Source organism: Carassius gibelio, chromosome B16 (genome assembly GCF_023724105.1).
Source record: "Carassius gibelio isolate Cgi1373 ecotype wild population from Czech Republic chromosome B16, carGib1.2-hapl.c, whole genome shotgun sequence".
NCBI lineage: Eukaryota > Metazoa > Chordata > Actinopteri > Cypriniformes > Cyprinidae > Carassius > Carassius gibelio.
The window spans coordinates 24,084,724-24,100,802 of record NC_068411.1 but is presented as its reverse complement, the minus strand read 5'-3'; the positions used below and the strand labels follow the sequence as shown (position 1 = coordinate 24,100,802).

Genomic DNA, 16,079 nt, shown 5'->3' with positions numbered 1-16,079 from the left:
AAAAAAATTAATTAATCCTGAAAGTATGGTATAAAAATAAAAGATAATAAAAAATGTGGACAGAAGTAGAATAGCATATAAATAATACTAAAATATGATAAAATATTAATTTTTGCCTTTGCCTTTAGCCTTTTACCCTTAAAACTACTATACTATATATATATATATATATATATATATATATATATATATATATATATATATATATATATATATATATAAATACACTTTTTTAATTTATTTTTTACAATCTTGCTTTTACTCATGCATCTGCACTTGGCATGTTCTCTGCAAACATGCACACTACAGCCGGACTGGAATCCCATGATCAAATTACACAGCCGTGCTGCGCTGTCTTTATATTTGTGTGGTCGACACAAAGTCTTAATCGTATCACGCGCAGTGTCTGTGCAGTGGGTGATAATATATTGGGTTACAGGTTTATGTGCTAATGTTAACACAGAGCCCTCCCCTGGGGCTGCAACACACTGTGCTTCCAGTTATACTGTTTGGCCATCAACGCTCTGCAAGCCCCAGTGCATTATGGGTATCCCAGACTGCAGAGCTCTACCGCACAGTGGGTTTGGAATGGTGCCGGTAACCTCTGGTTTGTGTGTGTATGTGTGTGTGTGTGTGAGTATATTGACTTCACATTGCAGCTGCATCAAGAGGATGCTACATGATTGATGGCTCGCTATAAGGATCAGTTGTGCATGGAGTGGGTATGTTTTGATATGACTTTCATATCACTTTCATCGATGTCATTATGAGGTCTTTGTTACAATTATTTGTGTGTTAGATCAGACACAGCCAAATCATGCTGTCAAGAGGGTTTCTCATCAAGATTATGAGTTTCAAATTTGTGTAGGTGGTGGAATGGACTAATTATTGAGTGGCTTTGGGCACCTGCATTAACCGCAACCTCAAGGTTTACTTGTATGTATGATATTCATGCTTTTATTGTCATCTGCTTTGGTGCATGCAAGTTTCATGGGAAACATAAAACAGAATACATTTCTTGCAAAGAATATAAAGATGTGGATTAATGTTCCTTTGGGTCTCGTGAAAAGTCAGCTTTTGACATTATTTTTAGAGTGTGGCTTAGTGTGTGTAATCTATCCATATATTATAATATTCTGTGATATTTTAATATAATTCACAGTTTTCTTTCACAGTCAAATCAATACTGATTCAGAAACTCAGAACATTTTCTATTCATTGAGTAAATGTTAAGACTTTACAATAGGGTCCAATGAGTTAATTATTAAAACTAGCATTAACTAACTGTGAGCAATACAGTATTTATTAACCTTTGTTATAACTGTTCATTGTTAGTTTGTGTTGCTGTAGCTCATGTGCATTAAATAATATTAACACCGCATTTGATTTTAGTAATGTGTATTAGTAAATGTTGAGATTAACTAAGATTGATAAGTTATAAATGAAGATTAGTTAACTAACTATAACAAATGAAACATTTTTGTCATGTATTATATATGTATCTGAATATGTGAGACATCAAATTCATATCTGATATTCACAAGATGGTAAATAGAAAACCTAATACACTTTGCTCTCTTCTGAATGTTTTTTCTTTTTCTTTTTCTTTTTCTTCTCCATGTTGTGCTCCAGGTCTCAATGTCCCAGTGTAATATCCATCCTCTGCTCCATTGCACTTTTCCTCCACATTTTTAAACTTACAAAGTTTTGACAGGTAAAAGAGACTGTTCTTTACTCCACTTGGAAGGCTTGCTGCAGGCTAAACACAGTGTGAAAAGGCTACCCCAAATCGTCATTTGGGAGCTTTCATTTCAAAGTGATTCAGTGTAGTTTGGTGCTATTGTGTGTTTTGGAATGCAAGAAACTAGTAATACTGCTGCAACAACTGCAATAATAATAATAATACATTATTCAACGTTATTAAATTATCCAACATTATTATAATAAAATAAAGCAACGAATGTCATGTCAACAATGGACCCTTTTCACAAGTCTGTGATGACGCGTTTCAACTGTCATCAGCATTTTAAGTCCTCAAGGTTTTTTGTTGTTGTTGTTGTTGTTGTTGTTTCATATTTCGAATTTTTTTTTTTTTTTGCAATTATAACACTATACTTTGTATCATATCAACTTTGCATTAAATAATAATAATTAAAAAAACTACTTAATGCTGCAGCGTATATGCAGAGACCGCAAATTTGACATAGTTCTCTCTTCTGACAGCTGTTATCAGTCTTTCTCAGTGTTTTTCTTTTGATTGAAAGTTGTCAAAAAACTATCATGGGGGTTTTTCTTTTGATATTTGAGCAAATGGAAATGCAACTACGAGTTCTGCTGAGAAACCCGGATATGTGAAAAAACTCGAGATGCTAAGTTTGTGTTGTTGACCAATTAAAAACTTGAGTCATCGCTTCCCTCATTTATTATTCATGCTTTTTGGCGGGGGGTTTTTTTCAGCGTTGAACGTTGAAAATGGTGTTGAGCTGTAATGATAATGTATAGGCCTAATCTGCAGTTAATAATGTCATTTTGTTTGTTCTTTTTCTAAGCTTCAGTAGACTTAAAACACCCACCGAATTTATTTGCCAACATCTTTAACTTGCGAGTGCTAGTCGCATCCTGTCAATGAATGTTTTTAGTTTCATAACTATGCTGGGTTTAAATTAAGGATCTACAAATGTAGCCTACAATGTGAAAATCGAAACCTGGCTAACTTACCCAGGATTGATTACTAACAGGATAACATGTGACCAGTGTGAAACAGGAACGATAACCCAGGGTTATATTTACCCAGGGTTAGAATTTGCAGACATGCATTCTTCTGTGTATGTGTGGCTGGCTGCATATCAATTTATTTAAAAACAACAATTGAATAAATAAAGTATTAAAAAAAATACATGCATTATAAACAAGTTTGAACTTAAATAGTTATACCTTATTTTATTTCAGGACATGATTAGTTTTTACATTTTTGTAAGTGTTTTTACATCAGCTAACCTGGCCATGCAGAAAGCAGAGGTGTGCGCTGCATCACATCGTCCATGCATCTGTCTTTTCTCGCTCTCCGGCTCTCATACGGCGGGCTCAGTGAGCGCTGGATTAGAGAAAAAGCTGTTTTATCGCGCAAGGATTTGATCTCATTCCGCGCTCTTGTCTGTCTCCGCTCCGCAGCTCGTCGTTGCTGGGCTCCTGGTCTGCGCGAGGCTGTAGAGCCGTGCCCGTCGACTCCAGCACAACCAAATGCTTGTGTGACAGACTCTCCACCTTCGCCATTTTAGCACGCCTCAATCCCGATGTGGTAAGTCGAGCCATTTCTATTGTTTCATTTAACGCCGAAGAAAGTCAAAAGACGCGTTTGTGTGACATTGTGATTTAATGTTTCGTTTTGTTTTGTTTTTTTGACATAGGCGTCCTTGTCATTTTGTATCAACAGATCCCTCTCTATCTCTCACTCCCCCCTCTCCTCCTCTCCACTGCATGCCATAGCCATACCGCAGATTTAATGCAAACAATTTAAGACATGTTTTATTCTTTGATGTGTTCTGAGTATGTAGATACGAATATTTGTAACAAAAAGGAACATTTTGGTAGCTTTGTTTAATGCTTCAAGGCAGTGCATGAAACATGCTGGCTTTCATTTTGGATTTGCATACATTAAATGTTTTTACAGAGAAAATGCATGTGATTAATAATATAACAGTTCAAAACAGCTGTCTTAACTGCTTACATTACAATATCTATTATTTGTAAAGAAATGCATTTTGTTTAAAAAAAAAACACCAACATACAAATACCTACAAATATATACATACATATTTATACACACTTTTTTATTATTAGAATTTTTTTATGTCCATAGTGCATTTGTTGGCCTTTCCATGAGTGTAAAGCATATATCTTGATGACACACCATCCATGCATTTGGGCCTTAGAGGGGGTTATCTTTGTGTAAATCTATATGTCTTCCTTTAAAATAGCATCTTTATTTAAAATGGTGGGATTTGGTTTGGTGTAATGCAAGAAAGGACCATGTATTTCTATGGAATTTTCAGTCAGTGTGATTAGTTATTATTAGACTGTAAACTGCCTCTAAAGCAGTTTATTCACCAGTTGCCGTGGAAACAGCATGGGCAGTGGAAGTTCTTAAAGCTATAGAACACCCTATAACACTCTCTTTGTGCATCTTGGCCCAGATATGAGCCAGAGACCCCCCCCCCCAAAAAAAAAAAGAGGAAGAGGAAGCATGACACCCTACTGGCCAAAACAATGGCCATGTCTTATTTAATTTGCTCTGCCGAGATGTTTCAGATTGGCTGCTTCAGGAACAGAAGTCACTACTGTGACTCTGTTTTGATTTGGGAAACCAAGTGAAAAAATGACATCATATCAAAGCAGAGTTAGGATCACAGCATTACATACAGGCTTACATACATACACACAAAGCTGCAAATATGGGGTACAAAAAGTGTACAACAAACATGAATTGCTTTTTGCAGCACATTTTACTGGCTTACTGTGTCTTGTTGCAATGCAATGGAAAAAAAAAGATTTCTTACTTTTAGTTTACAGAAATAAACTAAACCCATAGTTTTCCATTGTATATGTTATTGTTAATATGAAATTCCTGGTTTAACAGGATATTCAAGGAAAAAATGTAGGGTGCTGATACTTCAGTCTTTGAATTAACTGGATTTGAAATGTGGGCTTTACGAGCCATAATTTGTTTAAATTACACCAAAATATCTACTTGGCTATTGTTTAACATTATTTAATTGTACTCTTGGCCTAAGTTATCTCAGTAGAAACTGAAAGTAATTTCAGAGGAGCTACATTTTGATTAAAGATTAAAAAGACATCCCTTTTTTATTTGGAATGATGTGCACTGATTGGTTGTTCACAGTAAAACCAGGAAAATGCATTAAAGTGAATAGGGTTATATTTAGTTCATGCTGATAAAGACTGATTTTACAGTACATTCAAGCAATGTTTTTAGGATAGCCCGTTTAAATTTTACAAATTTTAATCTGTTTCCTCCTTTGTGTATATGTGCGTATGATCTGCATTTCTCCTCGTGGTGATCCAGAGAGCTATAGCTGTATGCTAATCGCTCACCTTATGATGGCTCTGACCTACCTGGTCAGATAGAAGCAGAATAAAGGAGTGTCGCAGTTAGCTCGTTCCATGCCTCATGGGAAGCATATTGTGTGGATTTTATTTGTGTAGCCGTTTGCCAGCAAAAGGGAGGACTGCTCCTCCCCTTGGCTCCACTCCCTGTCTGTCTCTTTCTCGCTCCAGACCCCCACTGCTATGCTGCTAATTATTCCTGCAGCTCCACTTGCCACCTCAAAATGGCCTATCCAATGGCCCCTACGCTTGCAACTAGCGTCCTACAGCTTCAGAATGATAAAGAGCCAGAGAAACACTTGCCTTCCTCTATTTCCCTCCCACATTCTGAGTTTGAATGTACAGTCAGCTGCAGTGCACATGGCAAGAGAAAAAAAGAAATAAAGGGAGATAGTACACTGCAGCTATTTTAATCGCATTCCAGTATTTCTATAGATGTTTCCAGCTTTGAACCAGAGTCTGGTCTACATGGGTCAGATTGTCTTACGCTTTATAAACAGTTTGATATGAGAAAATTGCTGTGGTTTTGCCCCGACTGAATATTTATGAGCTAAAGCTTGTATAAATGCACAGTTACGCTGCAGTTGTACTTGGATGAAGCTCTGAATACATCATTCCCAAATATGGGTCAGTGAAGATGACGAGAGAAAGAAACCGCACACTGTGTTGAGATGTTCCATGTTAGTACATTCTTCAGAGGTAGGCCATCGTCTTGTTGCTTGTCAACTGTAAAAGATTCAGGATTGCCTTTACAAGTCTACCATTTATATTAATTTGCATACAGTTTGGCAAGTTTTAAAATATTAATAAACCAATGTCCTAGTACTGTACTTATTGAATGTATTGTTTAGCCTTTTTAAATAATGATTCATTTTACATTGTACAAGTACATTGTGGCTTAGTTATATTTATTTACTCCTTTCTGTCAGGACCACTATCATCAAAGATGATTGACTATTAGCATATAGTTTAGAATTGTGGTATGGTTCTGTTCTAGGCAAGAGAGCAGTGATAACCCCTAGGGTAAACAGAACAGAACCCACATAAATGCATTGCAGATATCATTACTATTCAGTAACATTTTAGAAAATTAATCTGATTTAAAGGAAAATCAGATGGCTGAATCATGACTGAATGAGAGGTGTTTTCCATAAGTTTTCCATAAAATTACATTACAGTATATTCATCCCAAATGGTTATTAATGTCCATAATAACCTAGGCTGTATCATTGTATTATACATTTTTTTTTTTTCAGAAAAACTTGTCTTTCTGTGGCCTATGTACTGTATATTGCAAATTATTTTTCTGTTTTTTTAAACAGCCTATGCTGCATTGTTCATTCTTGAAGTTAACTTTTTCCCATCTGGTGATTAAATTAACTGTTTTAGATCATTTATATATTATTATTATTTTATTTATTCCAAAACTGACTTCATTGAGACATTCTAAGCCTCCTTTTGCCTACTGTCTTGCAATCAACCGTCCAAAATTGACGGGACTTGATACTTGATAGTTTCCATTTCCAACTTGCCATGGCTCACTGTCTGTGCTGATGGACTAAATAATTCCCTTGGCTCGATAGCGGTTGTTCTGAGTACTAGCTTGTCTTCCACAGCTTAGGCTTAGTCAAGTGTTTGATTGGCCACGAGAAGACAAACTTAGTCTCAGAGGATGCATTTCTTTCTTGATTGTCAGTGGGGACCTCACTGCAGTGCAGATTAATCAGAGGTATTTAATTAACTTGACAAGACAGGCTATAAACTCAACCAATTATCTTTGTGTGTAAGTGTAAGTCTATCTGTTTTTGACTTAAGGTGAGACGTACACACCTATGTGAATATGAAACACCCATGGACATCCTTAACAATGCTGTACCATATTTACAGTGTTAAACAGATAATATTTCTAGACATTTGTTATAGTGGCGTAAAGTCTTAGGCAAGAAATGCAGTTATTGACAAACACACAGGCATTCACTACTTACACCTATGATACAGTTAATGCTGCGTACACCACTGCAGTGGCCGCTGTTTCTCCACCACATCACCATGGCAACCAAGATAATGGTTGCACAAGCCTGCAGATGTGTTTTATTTGAGGCTTTTGGTTCACAATCACTGTATGAGTAATTCACAGCATCAGGCATTTAGCTTTTCTGGTGGTCTATATGTCATTAGAAGCAGTCATAGGTTGTTATACTATAGCTCTCTGCTGTGCCCTCTGGATATCTCAGTCCTCAGTATCAGCTCTTTACCGAGTGACCTTCATCTCACCTTGCTCCTTAGCCGGAGCCACACGGACAGCAGCCCACTCTCCCCAGCTCTCTTCTGCACAGAATCACATGAAGGACAGCAGGTGGCTAGCCTGATGCACAGTTAGCATCTGTGAGCGCTAACTGAGTCTATTTCTTGTGTTGACAGAACATGGATAAAACCCAGCTTCCATCTGTGACTCTGATCGTGGGCTGCGGGGTCTCGTCCCTCACCCTGCTCCTACTCATCATCATCTATGTGTCTGTTTGGAGGTAAGCAAGATCTTCTGCTCATGAAACATAATCTGGCTGTTCACCAGTAAAAGAAACTTACTTGATAGGAAGTAATTGGGGTTTCAGCACCATGGACAGCGACATGTATTTGTGTGAAAAGCTTTGGGATGCTTTGGAGTTTGAGATTCAATTAAATTGTTTGACATGATGTAATTCTAAACAAGTCAGGTCAAGGTTTTCTCTATTGGCTCATTCACAATAGTGGTCATTCTGTCTAGTGTCAGTTTCAGTAATATTTTGTCATAAAAATATTTTATTTATTTATAACTTCCATTTAGCTGGAATGTACTGATTGATCAAAAAATTACAGTAAAAACTTTTACTTTGCTAAAGGGGTCATATTATGCAATTTAAAATTTTCCTTTCACTTTGGAGTGTTACAAGCTGATAGATAAGATCTGTTCATAGATAAGATCCCTGATGCTGCAAAGACTAAAGTCTCAAAACCAAAAATATATTATTAATCAAAGTTAAGACTCTACCACGGCCCCCTAAAACGGCTCATTCAAACATGCCCCCACATGTCTACGTCACTATTTGAAAATATTTGCGTGATGCCGCCCAAATGTTCACTCATAGAAAGAAGGCATGGTTTCAGGTGAAAGAAAAAGCACTTCATTCCGAAAGCCTTCCGAAAGTAGATGCATTTATCTTTACGATTACTTACAACAGAACAGCAATTTTATGGATGACCGTTTCGTGAACTTAGGAGGTAATTCTGACTTTGCTACGATAATTTGGCGCTTCTGAATCAGCTACTTGAAGTATGTTTTGTTATTAGTTTAAGTATTTGCTATTGACAGTTTAATTGCAGATTTTCTCGCATTGTGTGTGTGTACACATGTTTGTGTATGAGAGAAAGAGCGAGAGAGACAGGGTCACAGTGGAGTCAGCTGTCTTAAACCGTCTGTAGCTTGTGTAATGCAAACGTATAAGAGCTCCATCACTGGGTCTGTCACGTGACTTTGTTCCACTTTCGGGCTTGAACTGATGGTAAAACTAAGGACATATTAGCTGTCTTTACATTTATTGATTATGGAAAGGGGTGTTACATTTCTGACAAGTGCTTGCAGTGTTCGGCCAATCACAATGCACTACAATCAAAGCAGACTGCTCTTGTCGGAAGGAGGGACTTTGTAGAAAACAACGCATTTGAGGCAGGACATAGCGGATCTACAATAATGTAAAGTATTTGAAAAATGATTTGTTTTTATTCAACATATTCTGTAAATACACAAAACAATGATTTTTAAAAAAGCATCATATGACCCCTTTAAAAAAATTCAGTTTCAAATAAAATCTTTTGTACTTTATTAAACAGCACAACTGTTTTAAACATTTTAACTTAATGATATGAATATATTTTTGAGCACCAAATAAGCATATCATAATGATTTCTGAAGGATTATGTGACACTGAAGCCTGCAATAATGGCTGCTGAAAATTAAGCTTTCCAACATAGTAATAAATGACATTATATATATAATGTCATGTGTTATATGTGTTATATATATATAACACATATAACACATGACATATATATATAATATATATAATGTGTTATATATATATAACACACACATTAAATTGTAATAATGTCACCCAGTATTCCTGTTTTTACTATTTTTGATCAATTAATGCAACCTTGAGTCCGTATATACAGTACATGAAAAATTTTTCTTGTACTTATTATTGCATTGATAAACCTTTTTTTCACACAAAGTATATGTGAAATAATTGAATGTTTGCAAAAATTTATTTTTTCTTTTTCTTTTCTTTTTTTTTTATTTCACCATGCTATTTCCTCCTTTGCATCTTGTGCTTCAATGATCTTTACAGATGCTTTCACTTAGTCAGTGTCACATCTTGGTCGCCACTTGAAATTATACATCAGTTCAGGTTCCATTTATGTTTCCATCTATTGAAGGCATGGTGGCTGAATTATAGCAAGCAATAAACTTCATTCAGATGTATTGGCTCAGTGTTTCCGTGTGTTTTTCTTCAGGTACATCCGCTCAGAACGCTCTGTCATCCTCATCAACTTTTGTTTGTCCATCATCTCCTCCAATGCACTCATACTTATCGGACAAACTCAGACACGGAACAAGGTATGACCAAAAAAACACAAATAAATTGATAAAACCCGTGATCAACAAAAAAATATTCTTAATCTTCCTCTTTTACCTTTTTGCATTCCATCCTTACCTTGGATGGATGCATTCTCTTTCTTTCTCTCTTACTATTTTCTTGCTCTTAGGTTGTTTGTACTCTTGTGGCTGCATTTCTGCACTTTTTCTTCCTGTCCTCTTTCTGTTGGGTTCTCACGGAGGCATGGCAGTCTTACATGGCTGTGACTGGCCGTCTTAGAAACCGCATCATACGCAAACGTTTCCTCTGTCTTGGTTGGGGTGAGGCTTGTCTTGTATCTTCTAGGCTTGTATCTTCAATTATAATCTGTTTCTTCTGAAAAAAAAAAATGACCCAACTGGGTGGTTGATGTAAAATTTCACTTGGTTTTAGCACCATTGTGTGGTACCAAGTGTTATAGTCTAAAATCTTTGATGATGTTTAACTGAATCTAATCAAAGTACTCAACTACTTTCCAATTATTTCTGTTCCCTTTTTATAGGTTTACCTGCTCTCGTTGTAGCAATTTCTGTTGGATTTACCAAGGCAAAGGGATATGGCACTGTTAACTAGTAAGTGTGATCTAGGGATGCAACAATAAAAAAAAAATTTCAGAACTGATCCGTTCCGATAACAAACATTTTGAGTAGCAGCCAATTCCGATCTGATACACTTATAATACACGAAAATGTTATGGTGATTTATAATGTTTTTGTGCCTTTAGTGGGGCTTAACAACAACACAATAGTATACGCGCTATATCGGATTTGGATCGGTCTGCCAGTATCAGAGCCGATACCGATACTGAGTAGTATCGGATCGATGCATCCCTAGTAGGATCATGATGAAATAGATCAGTCATCTATTTTTGCCTATGTGAAGTAATTCCTATTGCTTTTAATGGCCAGTCGGTTTCTGCATTACATTCTTCAAGTGGAAACTTTAAAGTAAATGTTTAAGCAAATTAATAACAGCCACATTATCTGACAACCCCATCGCTGATTTTTCTTTCCCTCTGGTCTCTCTATCCTTTTTTCCTTCTGTTTTTCTCACTCTCACTCCCTCTTTCTTTGTGTTTTTTGTTAGTTGCTGGCTGTCTCTGGAAGGCGGATTGTTGTACGCATTTGTGGGACCAGCTGCTGCTGTCGTCTTGGTACAATTTCTCTCCGTGTTTGATTTATTCACAGAAATCTTCTGTCCCTCATTTCTAAACTCAATGTTTAATGTTGCTAGCATCACTGCACCCAAACATAGAATTTTATAAATAAACCACCACAATTTCTTATGAATGAGAATGCAGACAGTTCCAGATTACAACCACATAACTCATAATATCCACGTGTTTCAGTAGATCTGTTTAAGCACAGCGTATGCCAAGTGTGGACATAATAGTCATTACACCACTGAAGATTAATTCAACAAGATCTGGATTTAGACTATATTAACATGGATTACAGCGATATCTATTTTATTCAATAACAGATTTCATTTTGTCAGACAATATAATGGTGAATTTACTATACAGTCTCATAAGAAATTTAATTGTAATGCAGTTTTTGTCTGTTTAACCAAAATGATTCTGTACATTTTTTTAAATTGTATATTAATATTACAATTACAAATTACAAGTGTACATTGTCTATTAGTATTTGCTGTAGTGTCAAAAAATTTTATTCAAAATCATAGCTTTTTGGAAATTGACTCCTGAAGTTATTATGACAATTCTAGTGCAGAAGTAGCTTGAATAACAACATTTATATATTTTTATACACAGTACTGTTACATCATTTAAAACGGAACAAAACCAAAGATAAATGAGACGAAATATACATCACATTGGAGACCATAGGACCATTTCTCTATTGTGAGACTGGGCAGGATCTTAATATGTACATGTGTTCACCTTTCTCCTCTCTCTTCACCAGGTTAACATGGTTATCGGGATTCTGGTTTTTAACAAACTGGTGTCTAAAGATGGCATAACTGATATGAAACTCAAGGAGAGGGCCGGGTACGCCTCACAGCATTCATTCATCTCATTGGCAACCAGCTCTTAGAAAGAGATTCATTGGCCAGACCTTTCATAACATCTCTCCCCTCTCCAGAAGAACACGTTTTGTCATGAATGAATTAGAAACACTACAAAAAAATTACTTTCTTAAAATATTCATACTAATATTACCTTAAAGGGTTAGTTTACCCAAAACGTTTAATTCTTAGATATTCTACTCACCCTTGAAGCACCCTAGGTGTATGTGACTTTCTTCTTTCAGAATAATCCAATCAGAGTTGCTCAGAGTTTGTTGTCAACAGTTCAGAAGAAGTGAAATAAAGTGTGCGCATCTGTAATAAAACGTCCCTCACATGGCTCCGGGGGGTGAATAAAGGCCCCCTTTAGTGAATCCAGGCATTTATGTAAGATAAATATCCAGATTTCAAACATAATAAACACTTTTTGTTTTGTTTTGTTCTCTCTCCATGCTACTACATCCACTTGCATGTCTTCCGGTTCCCAGTGGTCAGCAGAAGTGAGAAAAAAGTGTTTACTACTTTTGAAATCTGTATATATTAATATATATATATATATATATATATATATATATATATATAAATATTACAAAAATGCTTGGATTCGCTACAGTGGGCCTTTATTCACACCCCAGAGCTGTGTGAGGGACGTTTTATTAAAGATGCGCAAACTTTATTTTACATATTCTGAACTGTTGACAAAAAACACCTGCTTAAACCCATTTAAAAAGGCTTGGAAGAGCAAGGACAAATTTTAATAAAACTCTGACTGGATTATTCTGAAAGAAGAAAGCCACATACACCTAGGATGCTCCGAGGGTGAGTAGAAGATGGACAAATTTTCATTCTCGGGTGAACTAACCCTTTAACATCCTTAAAAGGTGAAACTAATATGATTGTTTCCAGAGACTATAAGTTCTTCTATACCTTGAGTTTTACAGAAAAATTGGCAATCCAAATTAGCAAGGTTTATGCTTAAAAGTAGAAACAACTACATTTTTCACCAGAAGAGAGGGGAAGAGATCGCAAAGGACTGGTTATTGGTCCCGTCGACAACAAGATGACATTTCTGCTCACTCATTGCATTTTTTTTTCATTTGCGTTGGTGATTTGCCATATGTGGCTTAATCATTTCTCCAGCTTCTCTTGATTTTTAGGTGTTGCTGTGCATCTTGATACAAAGCTGTTTAAATCCATGTGTGCCATGTTTCTGTATGTGAAATGTTTATTTGAGGGGCAGTCACAAAGGAGCCGGCAAAGGAAATCTGACATAGCACATCAGCTTCATGCGTCCGATCGATAGCACTCAGGCTGAGCGAATTTCTTATTTTATTTCCATTGATTTTGACAAGTTTTCAGTCGTGCGAGTTAAATGTCATTGAAGTTGAAGTATGAACTAAGAATTGTTATTATAGACCTCATTATAAGGGTTTCACAATCGTACGCCGTCCATCTCCGTGCCATGTACCATCAATTACACACTGGAATTGTTAATCTTCCAAGATTCACATGCCTTCTTACCAATCAGACTTCAGAGCGGAAACATGGCCTGAGATTTATTACCGAGAAGACGAATATTACTCATGTTATGACTCATGATTGACTGTCTGTGTTTCTTTTTCTGGGCTGTGCTCCACTGCCTACAGGCTGACGCGTGCCCTTACTGGCATCATTTTTGCATCAGATTGTTTTCTTTCCCTTGCCCTTATCTTTCCTTTGTGTTTTTAGATTATTATTATGAATATTTCATTTCAACTATGTTGTGTTTGCCTCTGCTATGATCTCTCTGATCGACTGTGTTTGTTTTTGTGCTCTTTGAAACATTGTATCAGAGTTACCACAGCATCCCCTCGCTCACACTCAGGGCTCTCCTCTCTGCCCCGCCCACCCGACACTGATTGGCTGAGATGCAGGTCCGTCCACCCTCTAATTTAGCCTCTCCCACAATACAGTTTTATATTAGTGCTCAAATTTGCCTGATGCCATCATAATGGGATTTTAGGACTGTCAATTTTCAGTATAATTCTGATGGAAGCATGCTGGTTAGGTTAAATGTGCTTTAGATTACACATTTAGATTTAGAATAGCTTCAGATTAAGTTTTCTGATTCTTGTGTGAATCCATAAATTAGTGTGTGTGTGTGTGTGTTTGGTAGTGTGTGAAAGAATGCTTGCATGTGGATTTCATTGTCTGGACATTTTGGATAGGGTTGGATTAAATTTTTTTTTTTTTTTTTTTTTTTTTTTTTTTTGAAAGTCAGAGTTTCCGTTTGTGTGTAAGTAATAATGGGAAATATTTTTGCAATTCCAAAACTCTTATCTATATGTTTGCTTGAATATTTTCCAGCCGCATTGCGTTCTCTGCGGAAACCGATTAACTCAAGGCTGGCTGCTGTTGTTTGGTGCTGATAGATGGGAAGGGTGAATTAGATTTAGAGGGAGGATTTTTTTATGTATTCTTTTTTCCTTTTTCCTCTCTCCCTCGCCCTTGTTCTTAAACACAGCCTAATCATCATTTACCTAATTAATAAGCCCTGCTGTTAATTCTGCTTAGTGAAGGAGTAGCACTTTGGATAGTCTCTGTTCACCTGTAAATGCTGACATTTTCTTCATTTTTAAGAGTTTTAAAGGGCATTTTGACAAATTGTCGTGGCTCTCATCGAGAATTTGTGCATTGCTTTATTACCTGCGGCAGGACAATTCAAAAGATGAACTGTTTTTCAAAACTGGAGGGTAAAATAAATGAGAAAGTCAATATTTGGTAAAGGATCATAAGCTCTGTCTTTTAAGTCCCTCCAACTCCACGAGGACTAGCATGTAATTCAAAAAATGCTGATTGCTTTTTAATATCACTGGCTCTAGTTGGGGGATATATTGGTCACATTGGCCTTTTGCTTGGAATTGAATTTCTTATGTGGGGTTTAATCTACATGTCTGCCAGAAGCAGATTCAACTTCCTATCCATTTGGGAAGCCATGCCAAATTGATGGCTTTAATTGTTTTTTGCAAGTGGCTATTTTGTGTACAACAGAATTACATACACTATGATAATTCAGCTTTGCCATAACATACATTTTATTTTTAAATATATTAGAAAACAGAAGACAGTAACTTTAGATTGTAATAATATTTTAACCATGTTACCCATTTTACTGTATTTTAACAAAAAAATTGGACTGTTAAACAATGCAGGTTCTCTTATTATTTTTTATTATTCTTTTCTGAAAAGGGAATGCATGTTTTGCACATTTTTCACATTTCAAGCAAATGTTAAAATGCATTCAAGATCCTCTGTAGAAGTATATTTTTAAAATCTCAAATATGGTTGTATGCTGTACTGAACACATGATTGTGTGCTGCAGTTTAATAAAACAAAACAAGCCACACACATATATCTATGCAGAGTTTGATATTGACAGTTATGGCTGTAGATGACTTTAATGTCTCCTAAAATGACCGTGATTTAGTTTGAGTCTATGAATGCACGATCTCTGGCTGTCAACACGCATGAATGTTTGTGGGTATGTTTTTCAGCCAGCTTTCTTCGAGTTCCCATGTCTCTCTCCAGGGCCCAAAGACAGATGCAGAGTGGGACGGATAAACTGCTCGCAGCCTAAATCAAGCAAATTCCATATGGCATACTAATGCAAAAGAAGATTTTGATGTCATTGATATGACAGAATCAAAATCTTATCATGTAGCATTGTACATGGACTGTCAGTGGAAATAAATGATGGTAATCTATACATACATGCACTGCATATAGAGTTTCTTTTTTTTTCTCTCGCTAGCTGTTCGTCCCGCATGATCAATCAGGCCTATTTAGATATGAAACTATCGTGACGGCATCTTTTCTGTTATTCCCGCACTCTTCCCAAAGCCTCGACAGAGATCTGCCCTGAGTGAGAGCGGGAAGGGGATTCTGTGGCCGCTAGTTGTGTGTATCTGCGTGGATATAGATGTATGTGTCTGTGTGTGCGAGACTGTGTGTTTGGTTAAATGTCAGCATACATGTGTATTTCAGTGTGTTGATTTGACTTTGCAGTCAGATGACAGTGCCACTGTACAATATGACGCTCAAATGTGCCAAGTGCGGAGTTATCTCGTCGGCTGACGTTTCCACCACAGCTACCAGTAACGCCATGTTAGTCCCGCTAATTATTTACCAACTCTTTGATGCTCTGCCTTCGGTTCTGTTTTCCTTTCTTTCTGCATATTTCTTACCTCACCATTCTTTGTCTTTTTCTGGTTCTCT

The 16,079-nt window shown here is 36.5% G+C and overlaps 1 protein-coding gene across 9 annotated transcripts in view; it reads left to right on the top strand.

Annotated features, from left to right (window-relative positions):
- The window catches only part of adgrb1a (adhesion G protein-coupled receptor B1a), an 85,518-nt gene that overhangs the window by 58,456 nt on the left and 10,983 nt on the right, over positions 1-16,079 (top strand). For 5 of the 9 annotated variants that reach the window (XM_052579298.1, XM_052579300.1, XM_052579297.1 and 2 more), the window contains 8 exons: positions 3,172-3,298; positions 7,546-7,649; positions 9,676-9,778; positions 9,928-10,078; positions 10,300-10,369; positions 10,884-10,950; positions 11,723-11,808; positions 15,870-15,968. In XM_052579298.1, the coding sequence (XP_052435258.1) occupies positions 3,172-3,298; positions 7,546-7,649; positions 9,676-9,778; positions 9,928-10,078; positions 10,300-10,369; positions 10,884-10,950; positions 11,723-11,808; positions 15,870-15,968 (807 nt within the window). Of the gene's footprint in view, positions 1-3,171; positions 3,299-7,545; positions 7,650-9,675; positions 9,779-9,927; positions 10,079-10,299; positions 10,370-10,883; positions 10,951-11,722; positions 11,809-13,657; positions 13,739-15,869; positions 15,969-16,079 lie in introns of all 9 variants that reach the window. The other 4 variants (XM_052579304.1, XM_052579303.1, XM_052579305.1 and 1 more) reach the window with 2 other exon arrangements.